Raw genomic sequence first — 25,754 nt, 5'->3', positions numbered from 1 at the left:
ACAATACATCTCTCGTAGAGCACCTGCTGAACATTAGCAGAGGACTTCAGACAACCTAAAAGGACAAGAAAAATTCCCTCACAACCAGGTAGGATGAAAGAAAGAAGAAAAAAAGAAAAGAGGAATCAAAACAGGGACCAGCAATCTGGCGGGAAGCTGAAGGTGAGGAGAGGTCCCCACACGCAGAAAAACTCCCTCACAGTGGGGAAATCAGCTGGGACAGAAACGGATCTTTGGGGGATCAAAGGAGAATGCAGTGGACACTCTGTGGAAGGCAGGACAAAGACTGCATGCATGGTCTACACTGCAGCTCTGCACATTCCGGCCTGAGTCGTGAGTTGCCTGTTGTGGAGGGGGGCTGGGTGCTGCAAAGTGGGGTTTGGAGTGCAGACCCAGGGAGGGGGCAGCTGTTGGCTGTGAAAAGACAGTCTGAAGGGACAGGAGTAAGGAGCTCCACAACTGGGAAAGTCTGTGGAAAAAATCCAGGATACCATAGAATCAAGGTGTCATTGTTCAGTGGTGCGTGAGGGGTGGAGCCGCCATTACAACCCCTTTCCCCACCCACCAGCTTCTTCAGCCTCTGCAGGCACTGAGAGGGGCTCCCATCTGAGCAGGCCCACTTGCCTCTCGAGCTGGGGTCTCTGCCCGTGGGCTCTGGGGGACTGAGCGCTGCACACCCCAAAACCTCCTTGGGAACCAGCTCTGGGCACCCCTGCCTGGTACAAAAAGTCTGTCGATGCTGGTGGGGGCTGAGAACTAAAGTGTGGGGTTGGAAGAATGGGTCTGGGGAGAGGAGTACTGTTGGCTGTGTGGATATAGCAGAGGGGACAGGAGTGAGGGGATGCGCAGCTGGGAATGCCCCTAGAGGAAGTGTGGTCTGCCTGGAAAATGAGGCACCATTGTTGAGAGACACGTGGGGGGCAGGGCCACCACCGCCCCCCCATTCCAGCTCCTGCCTCCGCGGGCACTGGGAGGGACTCTCACCAGAGCGAGTGTGCCAGTCTGTTGCAACTGCCTGCTGGTTCTGCCACCGCAGGCAATTTGCACACAGCCCAATTGTGGCCGCTGTACCCCTCCCTGGCCTGAGTAAGTGGGCTGCAAGCAGCCACTGCTTTCGCCTCCCTCTCGCCTGGGCAAGGAACAGATGCCTGAGGGTGGTGCACACGCAGAGGTGGGGTCAAAACCAAAGCTGAGGCCCAGGGGCAGTGCGACTAAGGAAGAGGAATGGAAATCTTTCTGTGCAGCTGTGCAAGCCACGGATTAAATCCCTGAGGTTGGCTTGCTAAATCCTGTGTCTGTGGAATACCTGAGTAGACAACGAGTGTTCCACAACTGAGACCAGTCTAGCCTTTGCAGCAGTGGACTCTGGGGGCAAGGAGTCTGGCCAGGTCAGAGTCTGAGTTGGCCCCACAGTACCCACAGCAGGTCCCGAGGCCTAACTAGAGGTATTGGAAGGCCTCCTGGGGAGACAGGGATTGGCTCTGGCTCACTGTGGGGGCAAGGACACTGACAGAGGAGGCCCCAGGAAAATATTCTTATTACTATTATTCGTTTTTGGTTTGTTTCATTTTGTTCAGTTGTTGGTGCTGTTGCTTTTATTATTTTATTATTTTTTACCTTTCTATTCTTTATTTTTATTTAAAAATAATTTTTAACATATATATATATATATATTTTTTTTTTTTTTTTTTTTGCGGTACGCAGGCCACGTTGTGGCCTCTCCCGTTGCAGAGCACAGGCTCCGGATGCGCAGGCTCAGCAGCCATGGCTCATGGGCCCAGCCACTCCACGGCGTGTGGGATCTTCCCGGACCAGGGCATGAACCCACGTCCCCTGCATCGGCAGGCAGACTCTCAACCACTGCGCCACCAGGGAAGCCCCTAACATATATATTTTAAAATTTTTACTTTACTTTTTTGTTGTTTTGTGGGTTTATTCTTGTTTTTGTTCTTCCCCTTTTACTTTTTTATTGTTTTTATGTCTCTATTTTGTTTTCTTCACTTTTTTTGCTGTTTGCTTTCTGTTTTAGTTTTATTTTTCATTTTTTTGTTTTTGTTAGTTTAGTCCTTATGGACTATTCTCATCTTTGAATTCCTTTGCTTGTGCTCTTGTTTTGTTTTTATTTTATTTTCTTTTTTCTGTGTGTGTGTTTGTTGCTGCTGCTGTCTCTTTGCTGTTGTTTTTTCTATTTGTCTTGGATTTTGTTTGTCTGTTTGTTTTCTTTTCTATTTTTCCTTTTTTCTCTGGCCGCTCTGTGAAGTTTGCGGGCTCTTGGCTCCCTGGCCAGGGGTCAGGCCTGGGCCTCTGGGCTGGGAGCGCCTACTCCAGGACACTGGACCGCCAGAGAATCCCTGGGCCCAGGGAATATTAATCGGTGCACGTGCTCCTGGGGTATCCACATCAACACCAGGACTCAGCCCACACAACTGCCTGCAGGCTCCAGTGCTGGACACCTCACGCCAAACAACCAACAAGACAGGAACATAGCCCCACCCATCAGCAGACAGACTGCCTAAAGTTGTACTAAGCTCACAGAAACCCCAAAACACACCACCTGACGCGGCCCTGCCCTAAGAGGGAAAAGACTCAGTTCCACCCACCAGAGCACAGGCACCAGTCCCTTCCACCAGGAAGCATACACAAGCCCCTGGACCAACTTCACTCACTAGGTGGCAGACAACAGAAGCAAGAGGAATTACGACCCTGCAGCCTGTGGAAAGGAGACCATAAACACAGCAGGTTAGACAAAATAAGAAGACAAAGAAATATGTTGCAGATGAAGAAGCAAGATAAAAACCCACAAGACCAAATAAATGAAGAGGAGATTGGAAATCTACCTGAAAAATAATTCAGAGTAATGACAGTAAAGATGATCCAAGATCTCGAAAACAGAATGGAGGCAAGGATAGAGAAGATACAAGAAATGTTTAACAAGCACCTAGAAGAACTAAAGAACAAACAATCAGTGATGAACAACACAATAACTGAAATGAAAAATATACTAGAAGGAATTAACAGCAGAATAACTGAGGCAAAAGAACGGAGAAGTGAGCTGGAAGATAGAATGGTGGAAATAACTGCCGTGGAGAAGAATAAAGAAAAAAGAATGAAAAGAAATGAAGACACCCTAAGAGACCTCTGGAACAACATTAAACACACCAACATTTGAATTACAGGGGTCCAAGAAAAAGAGAAAGGGAAAGGTACTGAGAAAATATGTGAAGAGATTGTAGGTGAAAACTTCCCTAACGTGGGAAAGGAAATAGTCAATCAAGTCTAGGAAGTGCAGAGAGTCCCATACAGGATAAACCCAAGGAGAAAAAACAGAGACACATATTAATCAAACTAACAAAAATTAAATACAAAGAAAAACTATTAAATGCAGCAAGGGAAAATCAACAAATAACCAAAAAGGGAATCCCCATAAGGTTATCAGCTTATTTTTCAGCAGAAACTCTGCAGGCCAGAAGGGAGTGGCAGGACGTATCTCAAGTGATGAAAGGGAAAAACCTACAACCAAGATTACTCTACTCAACGAGGATCACATTCAGATTCGATGGAGAAATCAAAAGCTTTACAGACAAGCAAAAGCTAAGAGAATTCAGCAGCACCAAACCAGCTTTTCAGCAAATGCTAAAGAAACTTCTCTAGGCAAGAAACACAAGAGAAGGAAAAGACCCACAAGAACAAACCCAAAACAATTAAGAAGATGGTAATAGGAACATACATTATCTATAATTACCTTAAGTGCAAATGGATTAAATGCTCCAACCAAAAGACACAGACTAGATGAATGCATTCAAAAACAAGACTCCTATATATGCTGTCTACAAGAGACTGACTTCAGACATAGAAACACATACACACAGAGAGTGAGGGGATGGAAAAAGATATTCCATACAAATGGGAATCAAAAGAAAGCTGGAGTAGCAATACTCGTATCAGAAAAGATAGACTTTAAAATAAAGACTATTATAAGAGATAATGAAGGACACTACATAATGATCAAGGGATCAATCCAGGAAAATATAACAATTGTAAATATTTATACACCCAACACAGGTGCATCTCAGTACATAAGGCAAATGTTAACAGCCATAAAAGGGGAAACTGACAGTAACACAATAATAGTGGAGGACTTTAACACCCCACTTACACCAATGGACAGATCATCCAGACAGAAAATAAATAAGGAAACACAAGCTTTAAATGATACAACAGACCACATAGACTAAATTGATATTTATAGGACATTCTACCCAAAAGTGGCAGAATACACTTTCTTCTCAAGTGCTCACGGAACATTTTCTCCAGGATAGATCACATCTTGGGTCACAATCAAGCCTCAGTAAATTTAAGAAAATTGAAATCATATCAAGCATCTTTTCTGACCACAATGCTATGAGATTGGAAATCAATTACAGGGGAAAAAAACTGTAAAAAGTACAAACACATGGAGGCTAAACAATATGTTACTAAATAACCAAGAGATCACTGAAGAAATCAAAGAGGAAATCAAAAAATACCTAGAGACAAATGACAATGAAAACACAGTGACCCAAAACTTATGGGATGCAGCAAAAGCAGTTCTAAGAAGGAAGTTTACAGCAATACAACCCTACCTCAAGAAACAAGAAAAATCTCAAATAAACAAGCTAACCTTACACCTAAAGCAACTAGAGAAAAAACAAACAAAACCCAAAGTTAGTAGAAGGAAAGAAATCATAAAGATCAGAGCAGAAATAAATGACATAGAAATGAAGAAAACAATAGCAAAGATCAATGAAACTAAAAGCTGGTTCTTTGAGTAGATAAACAAAATTGATAAACCTTTAGCCAGACTCATCAAGTAAAAAAGGGAGAGGATCCAAATCAATAAAATTAGAAATGAAAACTGAGAAGACACAATTGACACCACAGAAATACAGAAGATCATAAGAGACTACTACAAGCAACTCTATGCCAATAAAATGGATAACCTGGAAGAAATGGACAAATTCTTAGAAAAGTACAACCATCCAAGACTGAACCAGCAAAAAATAGAAAATATGACCAGACAAATCACAAATAATGAAATTGAAGCTGTGATTAAAAATCGTTCAACAAAAAGAAGTCCAGGACCAGATGGCTTGACAGGTAAATTCTATCAAACATTTAGAGAAGAGCTAACACCTATACTTCTCAAACTCTTCCAAAAAACTGCAGAGGCTGGAACACTCCCAAATTCACTCTGCGAGGCCACCATCACCCTGACACCAAAACCAGACAAAGATACAAAAAAGAAACTTACAGGCCAATATCACTGATGAACACAGACTCAAAAATCCTGAACAAAATACTAGCAAACAGAATCCAACAACACATTAAAAGGATCATACGCCATGACCAACAGGGATTTATACCAGGGATGCAAGGATTCTTCAACATACGAAAATCAATGTGATACACCATATTAACTAACTGAAGAATAAAAACCATATGACCATCTCAATAGATGCAGAAAAAGCTTTTGACAAAATTTAACACCCATTTACGATAAAAACTGTCCAGAAAGTGGGCATAGGGAGAACCTACCTCAATATAACAAAGGCCATATACGACAAACCCACAGCAAACATCATTCTCGATGGTGAAAAACTGAAAGCATTTCCTCTAAGATCAGGAACAAGACTAGGATGTCCACTCTCGCCACTATTATTCAGCATAGTTTTGGAAGTCCTAGCCATGTCAATCAGAGAAGAAAAAGAAATACAAGGAATCCAAATCGGAAAAGAAGAAGTAAAACTGTCACTGTTTGCAGATGACATGATACTGTACATAGAAAATCCTAAAGATGCCACCAGAAAACCACTAGAGCTAATCTATGAATTTGGTAAAGTAGCAGGATACAAAATTTATACGCAGAAATCTCTTGCATTCCTATACGCTAACAACAAAAGATCAGAAGGAGAAATCAAGGAAACAATCCCATTTACCATTACAACAAAAAGAATAAAATACCTAGGATAAACCTACCAAAGGAGGCAAAAGACCTGTATGCAGAAAACTATAAGATACTGATGAAAGAAATCAAAGACGACAAAAACAGATGGAGAGATATACTGTGTTCTTAGATTGGAAGAATCAATATTTTGAAAATGACTATACTATGCAAAGCAATCTACAGATTCAATGCAATCCCTATCAAATTACCAATGGCATCTTTCACAGAACTAGAACAAAAAAGTTCACCATTTGTATGGAAACACAAAATACCCCAAATAACCAAAGCAATCTTGAGAAAGAAAAACGGAGCTGGAGGAATCAGGCTCCCGGACTTCAGACTATACTACAAAGCTACCATAATCAAGGCAGTATGGCAATGGCACAAAAATAGAAATATAGATCAATGGAACAGGATAGAAAGCCCAGAGATAAACTGACATACCTATGGTCACCTAATCTATGGCAAAGAGGCAAAAATATACAATGGAGAAAAGACAGCCTCTTCAATAAGTGGTGCTGGGAAAACTGGATAGCTACATGTAAAAGAATGAAATTAGAACACTCCCTAACACCATACACAAAAATAAGTTCAAAATGGATTTAAGATCTAAATGTAAGGCCAGACACTAGAAAATTCTTAGAGGAAAACACAGGCAGAACACTCTTTGACATGAATCACAGCAAGATCCTTTTTGATCCACCTCCTAGAGTAATGAGAATAAAAACAAAAATAAACAAATGGGACCTAATGAAACTTCAAAGCTTTTGCACAGCAAAGGAAACCATAAACAAGACAAAAAGCCAGCCCTCAGAATGGGAGAAATATTTGCAAACAAAGCAACTGACAAAGGATTAATCTCCAAAATATACAAGCTGCTCATGCAGCTCAATATCAAAAAAACAAACAACCCAATCAAAAAATGGGTGGATGACCTAAATAGATATTTCTCCAAAGAAGACATACAGATGGCCAAGAGGCACATGAAAGGATAATCAACATCACTAATCATTAGAGAAATGCAAATCAAAACTACAATGAGGTATCACTTCACACCGGTTAAAATGGCCATCGTCAAAAAATCTACAAACAATAAATGCTGGAGGGGGTGTGGACAAAAGGGAACCCTTATGCACTGTTGGTGGGAATGTAAATTGATACAACCACTATGGAAAACAGTATGGAGGTTCCTTAGAAAACTAAAAATAGAACTACCATATGACCCAGCAATCCCACTACTGGGCATATACCCTGAGAAAACCATAATTCAAAAAGAGACATGCACCCCAGTGTTCATTGCAGCACTATTTACAACAGCCAGCACATGAAAACAACCTAAATGTCTACTGACAGATAAAGAAGATGTGGTGCATATATACAATGGAATATTACTCAGCCATTAAAAGGAATGAAACTGGGTCATTTGCAGAGACGTGGATGGACCTAGAGAATGTCATACAGGGTGAGTAAGTCAGAAAGAGAAAAACAAATATCATATATTAACACACATATGTAGAATCTACAAAAATGGTATAGATGATCTTATTTGTAAAGCAGAAACAGACACAGACATTGAGAACAAATGTATGGATACCAAGGGGGAAAGTGGGGCGGGGGTGAGGAAATTGAAACTGATACATATACATTAGTGATACTATGTATAAAATAGACAACAAATGAGAACATACTGTATAGCACAGGGAACTCTACTTAATGCACTCTGGTGACCTAAATGGGAAGGAAATCCAAAAAGAGGCAATATATGTGTATGTATAACTGATTCATTTTGCTGTACAGTAGAAACTAATACAACATTGTAAAGCAACTATACTCCAATAAAAACTAATTAAAAAATAATTACAGCTACTATAATTTGTTAATGAATGCACAATATAAAAAGAGGTAAAGTGTGATGTCAAAAAGATAAAATAGGGATAGTAAATGGGTGGAGAGTTGTATGCAAAGTTAAGTTGCTATCAGCTTAAAATGGACTATTTTATCTATAAGAGCCTTTATGTAAGCCCAATGGAAACCACAAAACAAAAATCTATATTAGATTCACAAAAGACAAAGAAAGGGGAAATAGAGGACACAACCACAGAAAATCACCAATTTCAAAAGGTAAGCAGAAGTAGAGGGAAATAGGAACAATGAAACTATAAAACAGGCAGAAAGCAATGAATGAAATGTAATTAGTAAGTCCTTTCATAACAATAATTACTCAAACTGTAAATGGACTGAATTTACCAATCAAAAGGCACAGAGTGGTTGGACAGATTAAAAAACAAGACTCGGGCTTCCCTGGTGGCGCAGTGGTTGAGGGTCTGCCTGCCGATGCAGGGGACATGGGTTCGTGCCCTGGTCCAGGAAGATCCCACATGCCGCAGAGCGGCTGCGCCCGTGAGCCATGGCCACTGAGCCGGCGCGTCCGGAGCCTGTGCTCCACAACGGGAGAGGCCACAACAGTGAGAGGCCCACGTACCGCAAAAAAAAAACAAAACCAAACAAACCAAACAGAAAAAAAAACAAGACTCGACTACATGCTGCCTACAAAGAGACTCACTCCAGATTTAAGTCCACACACAGGCTCAAAGTGAAGGGATAGAAAAAGATATTCCATGCAAGTAGAAACCAAAAGAAAGTGGGTATAACTATACTTATATCACACAAAATAAGACTGTACACCAAAAATGGTAACAAGAGACACATTAGGTCATTATAAAATAATAAAGTGGTCAATTCATTAAGAAGATATAACAATCAATGATATGCTCACATGATATCAGAGCACCTAATTATCTTAGGCAAATACTAAAAGATATGAAGGGAGAAATAGACAATACAATAATATTAGGGAACTTCAATACCCCACTTTCAGCAATGGATAGATCATTCAGACAGAAAATCAAAAAAGAAACATTGGACTCAAAACACACATTAGACCAAGTGAACCTAACAGACATGTACAAAACAATTCATCCAACAGAAGCAGAATACACAGTCTTCTCAAGTGCACACAGAACATTCTCCAGGATAGATCATCTGATAGGACAAAACAAGTCTTAACTAACTCAAGAAGATTGAAATCATACTATCTGTTTTGTCCACAATGGTATGAAACTAGATATCAACAATAAAAGGAAAGCTAGAAAATCTACAAATATGTGGAAATTAAATAACACACTCCTGAACAACCAATGGGTCAAACCAGATATCAACAATAAAAGGAAAGCTAGAAAATCTACAAATATGTGGAAATTAAATAACACACTCCTGAACAACCAATGGGTCAAAGAATAAATCAAAATGGAAATAAAAAAAACTTGAAACAAGTGAAAATGGAAAGACAACATACTAAAACCTATAGGATGCTGCAAAAGCAGTCTCAAAGGGAAATTTATAGTGATAAATGCATATATTAAGAAAACAGAAAGACCTCAAATAAACAACCTAACTTTACACTTCAAGGAACTAGAAAAAGAACAAAGTAAGCCCAAAGTTAGCAGAAGAAAGGAAATAACAAATATCATGGTGGAAATAACTGAAATAGAGACCAGAAAAACAATAGAAAATATCAGCAAAACTAAGAGCTGGTTTTCTGAAAAGATAAACAAAATTGACAAAGCTTTGGCTAGACTAAGAAAAAAAGAGGACCCAAATAAATAAAATCAGAAATGAAAGAGAAGATATCACAACTGATAGCTCGTATGATAGCTCAGAAATACAAAGGACCACAAGAGACTACTATGAAAAGTTATATGCCAACAAACTGGATAACCTAGAAGAAATGAATATATTCCTAGAAACATACACCCTACCAAGACTAAATCGGAAAGTAATAGAAACTCTGAAGATTCTAATAATGAACAAAGAGATTGAATCAGTAATCAAAAGCCTCCCAACAGAGAAAAGCGCAGTACCAAATGGCTTCACTGGTGAATTCTACCAAACGTTTAAAGGAAAGTTAATGCCAATTCATCTCAAACTCTTTGAAAAAAACTGAAGAGGAGGAAACACTTCCAAACGCATTTTACAAGGCCAGCATTACCCTGATACCAAAGCCAGATAAGGACACTATGAGAAAACAAAACTAGACCAATATTCCTGATGAATATAGGTGCAAAAATTCTCAAAAAAATATTAGCAAATTGAATTCAACAACACATCAAAACAATCATACACCAACTAGGTGGGATTTATCCTTGGGATGCAAGGATAGTTTGATATACACAAATCAATACATGTGACATACCACGTTAATAGAATGAAAGATAAATATTTATGATCATCTCAATAAATGGGGAAAAGACATTTGACAAAATTCAGCATAATTTCATGACAAAAACTCTCAACAAACTGAATATTGAAGGTGTTTACTTCAACATAATAAAGGCCATTATGTCACACCCATAGCTTAACATCATACTCAATGATGAAAGATTGAAAGCTTTTCCTCTAAGATCAGGAACAAGACAAGGGTGCCCACTCTCATCACTATTATTCATAAAATACTAGAAATCCTAGCTAGAGCAATCAAGCAAGACAAAGAAATAAAAGGCATCCAAATTGGAAAGGAAGAAGTAAAATTGCCATTATTTAAGATGATATGATATTATACATAGAAAATCTTAAAAGATTCAACCAAAAAAACTGTTAAACTAATCAATGAATTCAATCAAGTTGCAGGATATAAAATCAACATACAGAAATCAGTTGTTTCTATATAATAACAAAATATCAACAAAAGTAATAAAACTATCCCAATCAGAATACCATAAAAAATAATAAAATATTTAGGAATAAACTTAACCAAGGAAGTGAAGATCTGTGTGATAAAAGCTACAAGACTTTGATGAAAGAAATTACAAACAAATGGAAATACATCCCATGTTCATGGATCAGAAAAATTAATATTGTTAAAATATTCATAGTACCCAAAGTCATCTACAGATTCAATGCAATCTCTATCAAAATTCCAATGGCATTTTTGACGGAAATAGAAAAACCAATCCTAAAATGTATATGAAACCACAAAAGATCCCAAATAGCCATAGTAATCCTGAGAAAGAAGAACAAGGCCAGAGGCATTACACTTCCTGATTTCAAACTATACTATAAAGCTATAGTAATTAAAACAGTATTGCTGGCAAAAATAGATACATGGACCATTGGAACAAAACAGAGAGACCAGAAATAAACCCCCACATATAGAGTCAACTAAGATTTGACAAGGGAGTCAAGAACACTCAATGGGGAAAGGATGGTCTCTTCAGCAAATGGTGATGGGAAAACCACATGGATAGCCACATGCAGAAAATTGAAATTGGATCCCTATATACATCACTCAAAAAATTAACTTGAAATGGGTTAAAGACTTAAATGTAAGACCTGAAACCAATAGAACACCTAGAAGAAAATATAGGGAAGAAAGTTCTTGACATTGGTCTTTGCAATGATATTTAGCATACCAAAAGCACAAGCAATAAAAGCAAAATCAACAAGTTGGACTACATCAAACTACAGAGATTCTGGACATGAAAAGAAACAATCAACAAAATGAAAAGGCAACTTATAGAAAGGGAGAAAATATTCACCATATATTGGATAAGGGGTTATCATCCAAAATATATAAAGAATTAATACAACTCAGTAACAAAAAAACAAACAATTGGATTAAAAAATGGGCAGAGGAACTGAATAGAATTTTTCCAAAGAAGATATACAAATGGCCAACAGGTACATTAAAAGATGCTCAACATCGCAAGTCATCAGGAACATGCAAATAAAAACCACAATGAAATATCAACCTCATACCAGTTAGAATGGCTATCATCAAGAAGAAAGAGATAAGTGTTGGTGAGCATATGGAGAAAAGGGAACCCTTATGCACTGCTGGTGGGAATGTAAATTGGTTCAATCACTATGAAAAACAGTATGGAGTCTCCTTAAAAAAATTAAAAATACAACTACCATATATATCTAGCAATTCCATTTCTGAGTTTCTATCTGAAGGAAATGAAAGCAGGATATTGAAAGGATATCTGTACTCCCATGTTTACTGCAGCATTATTTCACAACAGCCAAGATATGGAAACAAGCTAAGTGTCTGTCAATGGATGCATGGATAAAGAAGATGTAGTGTACATATATAATGGAATATTATTGAGCCATGAGAAAAATGAAAATCCTGCCATTTGAAACAACAGGGATGGATCTTGAGGGCACCATGCTTAGTGAGATAAGCTAGTCAAAGAAAGACAAATATTGTATGATATTACTCATATGTGGAATCTAAAAATGTGAACCTTATAGAACCAGAGTAGAATGGTGGTTACCAGGGGCTGGGGGGTACAGGAATTGGGGAGATGTTGTAAAAGGGTACAGACTTGCAACTAGAAGATTAGTAAGTTCTGAACATCTAGTGTACAGCACACTAATTGTAGTCAACAATACTGTATTATATACTTCAAAATTGCTAAGGCCACATTTTATATAACTCCATTTATATGAAATGTCCAGAACAAGCAAATCTATACAGACAGAAAGGAGATTAATTGTTGCTTAGGTCTGCAGGTTGAGGGGAAAAGAGGAATGACTGTAAATGGGTAAAGAATTTCTTTGGGGGGTAATGAAAATATTCTAAAATTGATTGTGGTGATAGTCACACAACTCTGTGGACATAGTAAAAACCATTGGATTGTATACTTTAAATGGGTAAATTGTATGGTATGTGAATTATATGTCAATAAAGCTGTTAAAAAATCAAAGGGAGATGATTAGAAAGGTTTTTGCTACATTTTTAATTTGCTATTTCTGTAATTCTAAACATAAATGTCATTTAAGAGGAGTTGATTAAAAAGGTTCATTTTCTGGAAACATTATGCATCTGCAATAAATACTATTGTAGCAGTTGGCTGCTTCCACTTTTAGGCCAAATAAATATATTTGGTGACCAAAAAAAGAGAAAAATATTAGTAGTTTTTCAATAGGTATATTGAAAGATATATTTAAGAGTTCTCTAGTCTGCATCTAGACCTATATTTAAAACTAAAATCAATGAAAGGAAATCACTTCAAATAACCCAGAGACATACATATTAAGAAATATAGGGCTTCCCTGGTGGTGCAGTGCTTGAGAGTCCACCTGCCGATGCAGGGGACATGGGTTGGTGCCCCGGTCCGGGAAGATCCCACTTGCCACGGAGCAGCTAGGCCCGTGAGCCATGGCCGCTGAGCCTGCGCATCCAGAGCCTGTGCTCCACAACGGGAGAGGCCACAACAGTGAGAGGCCCGCGTACCACAAAAAAAAAAAAAAAAAAAAAAAGAAAAGAAAAGAAAAAAAAGAAATATAAAAATGTTTCTGCCTTTTGATTATTAATCCCATTCCTGGGAACTAATCTCAACAAAATAAGAAGAATATAATAGGCACAGAAACATTTGTAACAGTACTGTCACTATAACACAAACTCTAAATCAGTGCTACCTAAGAGTGTTTGCTACTGCTCAACTAAGTTTCCAAGTATACTGTTCAGTCAAATTGACATTTTCATAGCAAGATGTTCTCAATGAAGGAAGCACAGCATTGACTTCTATTCTGGAGCAAGCTCCTTGCTGGTTGTAAAACAGCACTCTGAGTAATAATGCTCTAAAGACCCAAAGTGTCCAACATAAGGACATAATTGGTAACCTGTGATATAACTCAAAGAAATACTGCATGAGCATAAAGTAGACTAACAGCTAACAATCATTCAGCTCTTACTATGTGCCAGGGACTGTACACAGTGTTTTACATACATTACCTCTTTTATCCTGGTAATCTCAGGTTCTATTACCTCCTTTTTGCAGATTAAGGAGTAAAGGTCAGAGAGGTTAGAGGACTGATCAAGGTTTAACAGCAGGTAGGAAGTGAAATCAGGACTCAAACTCAGGCATGTATGACTCCAAATCTTGATTACTCTATTATACTGCCTCCACAAAGCTGAATATAAACTATGATTAACTATGTATACATGTAAGTAAAAATTTAAAGGAAAGAAAATGTAAATAAAACTTTAGGATGGTGAGACAAAGTAAATTTTTAAAAATGTCTTTTCATAACTTTTAAGAGTTCTAATAATAAATGTAAAATTCAAATAGTAAATTCAAAATTATAACTAAATGGACATTTATGAAATGACATCTCAGTTAAATATCTTGTAAAGCATTTATATACTAATTTTTGTTCAATTTTATATTAAGAATTTATTCTCTGCAAGACATTCCTCTTAGAAGATATATTTAAGAGTGGTTCTGTAACTTGAGTGTGCACTGGAATCCTCTGGAGGGCTTGTGAAAACACAGATTTCCCACTCCAAGAGTTTCTGATGCAGTAGGCTTGGGGTGGGGCCTGAAAATTTGCATTTGTAACAGGTTCCCAGGGGATGCTGATGCTGCTGGCCCAGGGACTATATTGTGAGAACTGGTGCTATTAAAAAATTAACATCATCCTAAATCTAAATACCACTGTTATAATCAATTAAAAAATAAACAGTGCATTTCTCTGGACTACTTTAATGTGGTAAATAGGTTCTTGACAAAACACAGGCCAATGGAATTCATGCCATAGTTCATTCTCTTGAAGAATACAACAGTTTTTTGGTCCAATTCTTTCTCAGTCAAGAGCTACAAACTTTCTAAGGAGGGCAAATAGTTATACTTTAAGTGTCTATACTGATGATATCAACTATCTGGGTATTTCCAGCCAAAACTGACTAAATTATTCTAAGTTGCTGAACTGTTTAAGGGTCTTGGAAATTAGTCTTGCTAAGCAAGCTAACAAATTTAGAATGAATAGTCATAAGTGCTAAAAAGAAACCATCATACAGCAGGCAGTATCATAGGTAAGTAATATCCATATCTCAGCTGACAATTAGCTTCCAATATTAAGAATAAGGAAGTGCTATTTCCGCCTCTCTAGAATGATTTGACCCCAATCAAGTAATCTATTATCATTTTTGCCCTCATGCATGCGGAGTATGCCATGAAACATACCTATGTTTCTGACCATGATTCCTTTAAGTTCATCCACTTGGGCTTGAGTCTCCATCACTTTATCTAGGCCCTTATTCTCGGAGTGATGCTTCTATAAAAGAATATGATTTAACTCATGATACCCAGACATTATTTACAATACAAAAACAAAAAGAAGAGGAATGACATTGAAGAATGCTATAAAACTGTCTTTATCTTTGGCACAAAAGATAGATGTCACTTCATTCAAAAATTGTTACCAAAAATATAGGCAAGCATAAAACTTGCTACCATATGAAATATAATTGTTATAGTATAAAAAGATCACCTTATTTTAAATGAAATAAAGCTAAACGTGTTACATCAAATATACATCTGAGACTCCTGGGGCAGAAGTAGGGTGTTATATAATCTGTGCTCAGACAAGGAAGAAAGGAGAAAAGACTGTAGTGGGGGCAGGGGGAACAGGACAGGGAAAGGGTACTCTAAATTTTCCCCCATTTCTTGGGTATGATGAGGTAGGGACTGGCCCAGCTTCTGAGCATCTGTTCTTGTTATCTGTTGGGATCAGAGTATGCATCCTATTTTCATTGGCTTCTTATAGGATCTAGAAATGTAAGACACTGAAGATAGTATATATATTTTGAAATTATTATCTATAGCAAACAATTGTGGACTGCTTAATACACAATATGCCAGTCACTTCACTGTGCTAAGTGCTTCAAATAAGGGATACTATTTAATCCATGCAAAAACTCTATGACGAAGATGCCATTTTTATTATCTCCATTTATAGTCAAGGATCCTGGCACAGATTTGTTTAGAGGTTCACACACACATCTGGAGCTAAAGACAAACCAGCTAAATTGAAAGTTTTGCTGCCAGCTAACCCTATTTACCTTTTTCCCCCCTTGTGATGAGAACTCTTAGGATTTACTCTCTTAACAATTTTCATACATAACATAAAGCATTATTAATTATATTTATCATGTTGTCCACTATATCCCCAGTATTTATCTATCTTATAACTGGAAGTTTGTACTTTTTGACTGCCTTCATCCAATTCCCCTCCTCACAACTCTGCTTCTCTGATCTATCTTTCTATGAGTTTGTTTTTAAAGTATGATTGACCTATAACACTATGTTATTTCCTGTTACACAACATAGTGATTTGATATTTCTACACATTTCAAAATGATCACAACAATAAGTTTAGCTATGATATGTCAAAATTCAAAGATATTACATAGTTATGACTATATTCCCAACACAGCACATTTCATACCTGTGACTCATTTATACTGCAACTGGAAGTCTGTAACTCTTAATCTCCTTCACCTATTCTTTCCTACCCCCAACATTCTCCCCTCAGGCAACCTATTTGTTCTCTGTATCTATAACTCTGTTAATGTTTGGTTAAGTTTGTTCATTTGTTTTGTTTTTTTAGATTCCACATATAAGTGAAATCATAGTGTTTGTCTTTCTCTGACTTATTTCACTTAGCATTATAGCCTCTAGATCCATCCATGTTGTTGCAAATGACAAGATTTCATTCTTTTATATGGCTGAGTAATATTCCTGTGTGTGTGTGTCTGTGTGTCTGTGTGCGTGTGTATGCCACATCTTCTTTATCCATTTATCTCTTGATGGGCATTTAGGTTGCTTCTATATCTTGGCTGTTGTAAATAATGCTGCGATGAACATAGCGGTGTATGTACCTTTTCTAATTACTGTTTTTGTTTTCTTTGGATAAATACCCAGGAGTGGAACTGCTGGATAATACAATAGTTCTATTTTTAACTTTTGGAGTAATCTCCATATTGTTTTCCATAGTGGCTGCACCAATTTACAATCCCATCAACAGTGCAGGAGGGTTCCCTTGTCTCCACATCCTCACCAACACTTGTTATTTGTTGCCTTTTTTGAAAATAGCCATTCTGACACGTGTGAGGTAATATCTCATTGTGGTTTTGATTTGCATTTCCCTGACAATTAGTGATGTTGAGCATCTTTTCATGTTGGCCATGAAAAGATGTTGGCCATCTGTATGTCTTCTTTGGAAAGACAGCTATCCAGCTCCTCTGCCCACTTTATAGTTGGTTTGTTTTTTATATGTTGAAGTTCTATCAGTTCTTTGCACATTGTAGATATTAAGCCCTTATCGGATATACTGTTTGCAAACATCTTCTCCCATTCGGTAGGCAGCCTTTTCATTTTGTTGGTAGTTTCCTTCACTTGCAAAAGCTTTTCAATTTGATAAAGTCCCATTTGTTTATTTTTGGTTTTGTTTCCTTTGCCTGAGACATATCCAAAAAAATATTATTAGTACCAATGTCAAAGAGCATACTGCCTATGTTTTCTTCTAGAAGTTTCATGGTTTCAGGTTTTATATGTAAGTCTTTAATCCATTTTGAATTTATTTTTGTGCATGGTGTAAGAAAGTAGTCCAGTTTGATTCTTTTGCTGTAGCTGTCCAGGTTTCCCACACCATTTGGTGAAGAGGGAAAAAGACAGCTTTTTCCCCACTATATTCTTACCTCCTTTATCGTAGATTAATTGACCATATAAGCATGGGTTCATTTCTGGTCTCTCTGTTCTGTTCCATGGATCTATGTGTTTTTGTGACTGTACCATGCTGTTTTGACTATTGTAGCTTTGTAGTATAGTTTGAAATCTGGGCGTGTAATACCTCAAGCTTTGTTCTTCTTTCTCAAGATTGTTTTGGCTATTCTGCAACTTTTGCATCACCATACAAACTTTAGAATTATTTGTTATAGTTCTGTAAAAAATGTCATTGGTATTTTGATAGGTATTGCATTGAATCTGTAGATTGCCTTGGGTAGTATGGTCATTTTTAACAATATAAATTCTTCAAATCCATGAGCACAGTATATCTTTTCATCCGTGTCTTCTTCAATATCTTTCATCAGGGTCTTAATAGTTTTCAGAGTACAGGTCTTTTACCTCCCTAGTTAGATGTATTCCTAAGCATTTTATTCTTTTTGATGTGATGGTAAGGGGGATTGTTTTTAAATTTCTCTTTCTGATAGTTTGTTGTTAGTGTATAGAAATGCAACAGATTTCTATATATTAATTTTGTATCCTGCAATTTTACTGAATTTACTATTTCTAACAGTTTTTCTGGCAGTATCTTTAGGATTTGCTATATATAGTATCACATCATCTACAAAGAGTGACAGTTTTACTTTCGAATTTGGATTCCTTTTCTTTCTTTTTCATGTCTGATTACTGTGGTTAGGACTTCCAATACTATGTTGAATAAAAGTGGCAAGAGTGGGCACCCTTGTCTTGTTGCTGATCTTAGAGGGTTTTAGCTTTTCACCACTGAGTATGATGTTAACTGTGGGCTTGTCATATACAGCCTTTATTATTTGGGGGTATGTTCCCCCTTTGTTCAGAGGTTTTATCATAAATGGATGTTGAATTCTGTCAAGCTTTTTCTGCATCTATTTAGATGATCATATGGTTTTTATTCTTCAATTTGTTACTGTGGTATATCACATTGATTTCCAGATACTGAACCATCCTTGCATCTCTGGAATAACTCCCACCTGATCATGCTGTATGATCCTTTTCATGTATTGTTGAATTCAGTTTGTTAATATTTTGTTGAGGATTTCTGAATCTATGTTCATTAGTGATACTGGCCTGTAATTTTATTTGTGATATCTGTGTCTGGTTTTGGTGTCAGGGTGATGCTGACCTGTAGAATGAGTTTGGAAGTGTTCCTTGCTCTGCAATTTTTTGGAATAGTTTATGAAGGACAGGTGTTAACTCTTCTTTAAATGTTTGGTAGAATTCACCTGTGAAGCCATCTGGTCATAGACTTTTGTTTGTTGGAAGTTTTAAAATTACTGACTCAATTTCATTATTGGTAGTTGTTCTGTTCATGTTTTCTATTTCTTCCTGGTTCAGTCTTGTGAGATTGTACATTTCTAGGAATTTGTCCATTTCTCCTAGGTTGTCCACTTTATTGGCATATAATTGTTCATAGCAGTCTATTATGATCCTTTGTATGTCAGTGGTATCTGTTGTAACTTCTCCTTTTTCATTTCTGATTTTATTGATTTGAGACCTCTCTTTTTTTTCTTGATGAGTCTGGCTAAAGGTTTACCAGTTTTGTTTATCTTATCAAAGAACTAGCTCTTAGTTTCATTGATCCTTTCTATTGTTTTCTTAGTCTCAGTTTCATTTATTTCTGCTCTGATCTTTATGATTTCTTTCCTTCTACTAACTTTGGGTTTTGCTTGTTCTTCTTCTGGCTCCTTTAGGTGTAATGTTAGGTTGAGATTTTTCTTGTTTCCTGAGGTAAGCTTGCATTGCTATAAATGTCCCTCTTAGAACTGCTTTTGCTGGATCCTACAGATATTGAATCATTGTGTTTTCATTTTCATTTGTCTCCAGGTACTTTTTTAATTTCCTCTTTGATTTCTTCAGTGATCCATTGGTTGTTTAGTAGCATACTGTTTAGCCTCCATGTGTTTGTGTCTCTTGCAGTTTTTTTTCTTATAGTTGATTTCTAGCCTCATAGCATTGTGGTCAGAAAAAATGCTTGATATGATTTCAATTTTCTTAAATTTGCTGAGGCTTGTTTTGTGGCCTAGCATGTGATCTATCTTGGAGACTGTGCCATGTGCACTTGAAAAGAATGTGTATTCTGCTGATTTTGGATGGAATGTTGTATATATGTCAATTAAGCCCATTTAGGTCTAATGTGTTGTTTAAGGCCAGTGTTTCCTCATTGATTTTCTATCTGGATGATCTGTCCATTGAGGTAAGTGTGGTGTTAAAGTCTCCTACTGGGCTTCCCAGGTGGCACAGTGGTTAAGAATCCGCCTGCCAATGCAGGGGACATGGGTTCGAGCCCTGGTCCGGGAAGATCCCACATGCTGGGGAGCAACTAAGCCCGTGTGCTACAACTGAGCCTGTGCTCTAGAGCCCGAGAGCCACAACTACTAAAGCCCTCAAGCCTAGAGCCCGTACTCCACAACAAGAGAAGCCACTGCAATGAGAAGCCCGCGCAACCCAACGAAGACCCAATGCAGCCAAAAGTAAAAAAATAAATTAACTTTTTTTAAAGTCTCCTACTATTATTGTGTTGCTGTCAATTTCTCACTTTATGTCTATTAATATTTGCTTTGTGTATTTAGGTGCTCCTATGTTGGGTGCATATATATTTACAATTGTTATATCTTCTTGGATTGATTCCTTTATCATTAAGTAGTCCTTCTCTGTCTCTTGTTACAGACTTTGTTTTAAAGTCTATTTTCTCTGATATAAATATTGCTATCCCAGCTTCCCTTTCATTTCCATTTGCATGGTATACCTTTTTTATCCCTTCACTTTCTGTTTTCGTCTTCAGATATGAACTGAGTCTCCTGTAGGCAGTATATATATGGGTCTTGTTTTTGTATCCATTCAGCCACTCTATGTCTTTTGATTGGAGCATTTAATCCATTTACATTTAATTATTGACAGGTATGTACTTATTGTCATTTTGTTAACTGCTTTTCAGTTGTTTTTATACTTCTTTTTTGTTCTTCTTTTGCTCTCTTCCCTTGTGATTTGATGAGTATCTTAGTGTTATGTTCGGATTCCTTTCCCTTTTTTGTGTGTGTATCTAGTATAGATTTTTGGTTTGTGGTTACCATAACGTTTATATGTAGCAATCTATATATACATACGTGATTACTGTAAGTTGCTCATCTCTTAAGTTCAAATGCATTTTAACAACCCTGCATTTTTATGCCCCCTCCCACCACATTGACATATTTTACATCTTTTTTGTTTTGTGTATCCTTTATTGTGGTTATAGGTGATTTTACTCCTTTTTCTTGTAATCTTCCTCCTAGCTTTATATGTGGTTGGTTTACTACCTTTACTGTATATTTGCCTTTACCAATGAGATTTTTCCTTTCATAATTTTCATATTTCTTCTTGTGGCCTTTTCTTTTTTGCTTGGAGAAGCCTCTTTAACATTTCCTGTAAAGCTGGTTTGACGGTGCTGAACCCTTAGCTTTTGCTTTTCTGTAAAACTTTTGATTTCTCCACCAAAACTGAATGAAAGCCTTGCTGAGCATTCTTGGTTGTAGGTTTTTCCCTTTTATCACTTTAAATATATCGTGCCACTTCATTCTGGCCTGCAGGGTTTCTGCAGCAAAGTCAGTTGACAGCCTTATGGGAATTCCCTTGTATGTGACACTTTGCTTTTCCCTAGTTGCTTTTAATATTCTTTCTTTAATTTTTGCCATTTTAATTACAATGTCTTGGTGTGGTCCTCTTTGGATTGATCCTGTTTGGGACTCTCTGTGCTTCCTGGACCTAGATATCTGTTTCTTTCCCCAGGTTAAGGAAGTTTTCAGCTATTATGTTTTCAAATATGTTCTCTGCCCCTTTTTCTCTCTCTTCTCCTTCTGGGACCCCTATTATGCAAATGTTAGTACATTTGATGTTGTTTTAGAGGTTTCTTAAACAGTCCTCATTTCTTTTTATTCTTTTTTCTGTTCCACCTCAGTGATTTCAACTACTCTGTCTTCCTGCTCACTGATCCGTTCCTCTGTATCATCTAATCCACTGTTGATTCCTTCTAGTGTATTTACTTCAGTTATTGTATTCATCTTTGTTCGGTCATTGTTTACACTTTCTCTTTGTTAAAAAATTCTAACTTCTCACTCTGTTAATCCAATCATCTCCTGGGTTCTTTGATCATCTTTACAATCACTACCTTGAACTCTTTATTCGGTAGATTGCTTATCTCCACTTCACTTAGCTCTTCTTCTGGGATTTTATCTTGTTTCTTCGTTTGGAACACGTTCCTCTGTGCCTTCATTTTTCCTAATTTCCTTTTTTTATTTCTATGTATTTTGTAAGTTGATTACATTTTCCGACCTTGAAGAAGTTGGCCTTTTCTAGGAGACGTCCTACGAGTCCCAGCAGTGCACTTCCCTCTGGTCACCAGAGCCGTATGCTATAAGGATACCTCCTACATGGGCTGTGTGGGTCCTTCTGTTGTGGCTGGCTGACTACTGTGGATAATCTGGTAGGCATGGCTGGTCCCCAGTCTGGCTGGTTGCCAGATCCTGCCTTGTGTGGAGGCTGTCAGCCGCTGGTGGGCAGGGCCAGGTCACAAGGCAGCTGGCTGTAGAGGTCCAGGGGATCCTGGGGTCTCTGGTTGCAGGGCCCTGGGGATCCCAGAGCTGGTGTTGGCCTGCTGATGGGCAGAGCTAGTTTCTGAGATGGCTGGCTGTGGAGTGTGGGGTGTCCCGAAGTTGGTGTTGGTCTGCTGGTAGGCAGGGCCAGTGCCCAGCGGGTCCTAGGGCTAGTGCAGGCACACTGCTATTCAGGGTCAGGTCCTGGGCCCTTTGTTGGGCAGAGCCAGGTCCTGGAGTAGCTGTAGGCTCAAGGGTTCTTAAGGCAACCAGCCTGCTGGTGGGTGAAGGTGTGTCCCTGCCTGGCTAGTTGCTTGGCTTGAGGTGTCCCAGTACTGATGCAGATAGGCTGATGGGCAGGGCCAGGTCCTGGCATTAATACGCTAGAGGGAAGATTCTAAAATGGTGCTTGCGAGCTCCATTAGTAAAGGATGGTAGAACAAGCTCCCAAAAAAGGCTGCCACCAGTGTCTATGTCCCCAGAGTGAGCTCCAGGTGCCTCCTGCCTCTCCAGGAGACTCTCCAAGATCAGCAGGTGGGTCTGATCCAGGCTCCTTTCAAATTACTGCTTCTGCTCTGGTTTCCAGAGCATGTGAGATTTTATACATGCTCTTTAAGAGTGGAGTCTATTTCCCACAGCCCTCTGGCACTCCTGAAATTAAGTCCCGCTGGCCTTTGAAGCCAAATGTTCTGGGGGCTCATCTTCCCAATGGAGGACCCCAGGGCTGGGGAGCCTCATGTGGGGCTTGGACACCTCGCTCCTTGGGGAGAACCTCTGCAATTGTAATTATCCATTTGTGGGTCACCCACCCAGAGGTATGGATCTTGATTATACTGTGTCTCTGCCCCTCTGTCTTACTGTGGTTCCTTCTTTATATCTTCAGTTGTATAAGATCTTTTCTACTAGTCTTCTGTTCTTTCTCATCAATAGTTGCTCTGTAAATAGTTGTAATAGTTGTAATTTTGGAGTGCCCATGGAAGGAGGTGAGCTCAGGGTCTTCCTATTCCACCATCTTGGCCACCAACCTGACCCTATTTACTTTCAAATGGGCACTGGTATATATTTTCCTGGTGATGTTTTACATAGCTTCACATATATGAATGTTTCCTAGTGGAAGTATGAAACAAACCAACTGATTGAATAATAAAGATTTATAACTATTTAAAGGAACTTCATCCCTACAGGATGCATATTTAGAAGTGTAATCCTCAAAAAGGGTATTAAAAAGGAGAAGTGAAAAGGAACGTATTCAATTACAGTAAGTCTCTTTTTCTCATTCACAACACCATCACAGATAAAACTTATGTCTTTGCACTCAAATAGTTTCATGGATAAAAGGTAACTAAGCATTTTTTTAAGGTCTCCACATCCTTAGTCATCAGGGAAATGCAAATTAAGACCACAATGAGATATCACTACACACCCACAAGGACGAATTACATTAAAAAGACAGACCATAACAAGTGTTGGCAAGTATGCCGGAACACTGCAAGTGCTAGTGGGAATATAAATGGTACAACCACTTTGGAAAAACGTTTGACAATTCATTATAAAATTAAACATCATTCACCATATGACCCAGCAATTCCATTCCTAGGTATTTACCAAGGAGAAATAAAAACACGTCTGCACAAAGATTTGTACATGGATGTTCATAACAGCTTTGTTTGTGATAGCTGAAAACTGGAAGTAACTCAAATATCCAGCAACAGGTGAATGGAGAAACAAATTGTGGTGTATGCATACAATACTACTCAGCAAAAAAGGAAACTACTGATTTATACAACATGGATGAATATCAAAAAGCTTACACTGACAAAACAAGGAAGACACAAAAGAGTATATAATGTATGATTCCATTGATAGGAAATTCTAGAAAAGATAAAACTAATTTATGGTGAAAGAAAATAGAGCAGTGGTGGCCTCAGGCAGAGTGATGGGGAGGGAACTGACTGCAAAGGGATATGAGGAATCCTTTAGGGTCATGGAGATGTTTTGTATCTTGAAAAGGGTGGTATTTCACGGGTGTATACATATGTACAACTTTACTGAGCGGATAATTAAGTATTCATACAGATGAACAGACTTTCAAATGACTGAGCTGTTCAAAAATTAAATTTGCCTCGTGGGAGGGTAGAGGTTAATGTATAGGTTAAGAGGCCATTTGGCATGTTGAGTGGATTTACACATTAAATGGGTAGTTGAAGTAGATGATCTTTAATCTCTTTCCCAACCCTGAGATACTCTGAGCACCATTTATAGAGAATATCACCAATTATTCACTTTCCATCCTAAAATGGCCCCTGTATATATTTTTTTAATCAGGGAAGTTTTACTATCTTGGCATATAATAACACAATCAGAAAAATACACTGCAGGTCAGAGTCCCCTATATTCATGGTGCTTTAAGGTAATAAAGAAGATATGAATCAAATACTATATCCTGAGAAAGATCTTACCAGCTGTGCAGCCAAGACACTTGAGAACTCACTATTCATGGCATATGGGAGCGCTGTTTGTGCTCTTGAACCATATGTAGTCTGGAACCTCTTTTTTATCTCATTCAGAAAATTAAAGGCTCTGGAACGCTCAAAATCCTGAAAGGAGATCAACACAGAGTTTACATTACAGTAAACAAAGATGATATGGATGATTAACAACAACCAGAAGAACAGCTAACATTTACTAACAACGATTCTATGAGGAGGAACTGACCTCATTTTACTGATAAAGAAACAAAAGCTCTGAAAAGGTAACTAACTTGCCAAAGGTGAAACAACTAGTAAATGAAAGAGCTGAGAGTCTAATCCAAATATGTTTGATTACTGCCAACTAAGATAACAGTACCTAGGTTAGCTTCTTGAGAGCAGGAATTGGGTTTTACTCCATCTATATCTTTCACAGGATCTATTAGAAAGCCCAGCACAAGAAGATGCTTAAGAAATCCATAATAGTACAGTCTTTCACATACAAAGATAACACTATTGACATAAAGTTTGAATTGATTTTTTTCAATGGTGGTGGTACATTTGAAAAGATCAAGGGATGTACTCTTATCTAGTCCCAGTCAAAATGTGTGTGTGTGTGTGTAACATATATACAAAAATATAATTATAGCTCAAGAAATATAAGACTCAACTCTGAGCATCCCAAATTTAGTGATATTTCTCACCTACTCCAAGCACTTTCACATTAGTCATTTCAGATATAGCTGTATTTTTAAAATAATTTTAGAAAATACTGTGAAATCAGGGAATATAAATCATTGTGATGATCACTGTGGTTGACACTCATCTCCATTTCACCTAAGATGATTCGTCTAAGCCAAGAGTTCTTAAAGTGGGGTCAATGGTCCAAATTCAAGGAGCTGATGTACTTGGATAGAAAAAAAAATCTCATCATTATTTTCACCAATCTTTAACTCAAATTTCAATTGTGAATGTGGTAACAAACCGGAGAAGTATTTAACAGTACCTGTGACTTTGTCACCAAAAGAAGTCTTTTTTTCATATACCATCAGTTATAAACATCTCTCAAAATATTATTTATACTCATCACCACATCAAAATAATTTTTATTTATTAGACCCATGAG

General features: G+C 37.8%; 1 protein-coding gene across 1 annotated transcript in view; it reads right to left on the bottom strand.

Moving 5' to 3' along the window:
- VAMP7 (vesicle associated membrane protein 7) overlaps window positions 1–25,754 on the bottom strand; it is a 67,422-nt gene that overhangs the window by 20,119 nt on the left and 21,549 nt on the right. Inside the window, exons 4-5 of the mRNA XM_082681315.1 lie at window positions 24,620–24,757; window positions 15,013–15,103 (exon numbers count right to left, since the gene is read on the bottom strand). Coding sequence (XP_082537441.1) covers window positions 15,013–15,103; window positions 24,620–24,757 — 229 coding nt within the window. The remainder of the gene's footprint in view (window positions 1–15,012; window positions 15,104–24,619; window positions 24,758–25,754) is intronic.

The sequence above is a fragment of the Grampus griseus genome, assembly GCF_964374135.1.
Source record: "Grampus griseus genome assembly, chromosome: X".
Taxonomy (NCBI): Eukaryota; Metazoa; Chordata; class Mammalia; order Artiodactyla; family Delphinidae; genus Grampus; species Grampus griseus.
The sequence above is the reverse complement of the archived record's forward strand: the minus strand, read 5'-3'. Positions and strand labels throughout refer to the sequence as shown.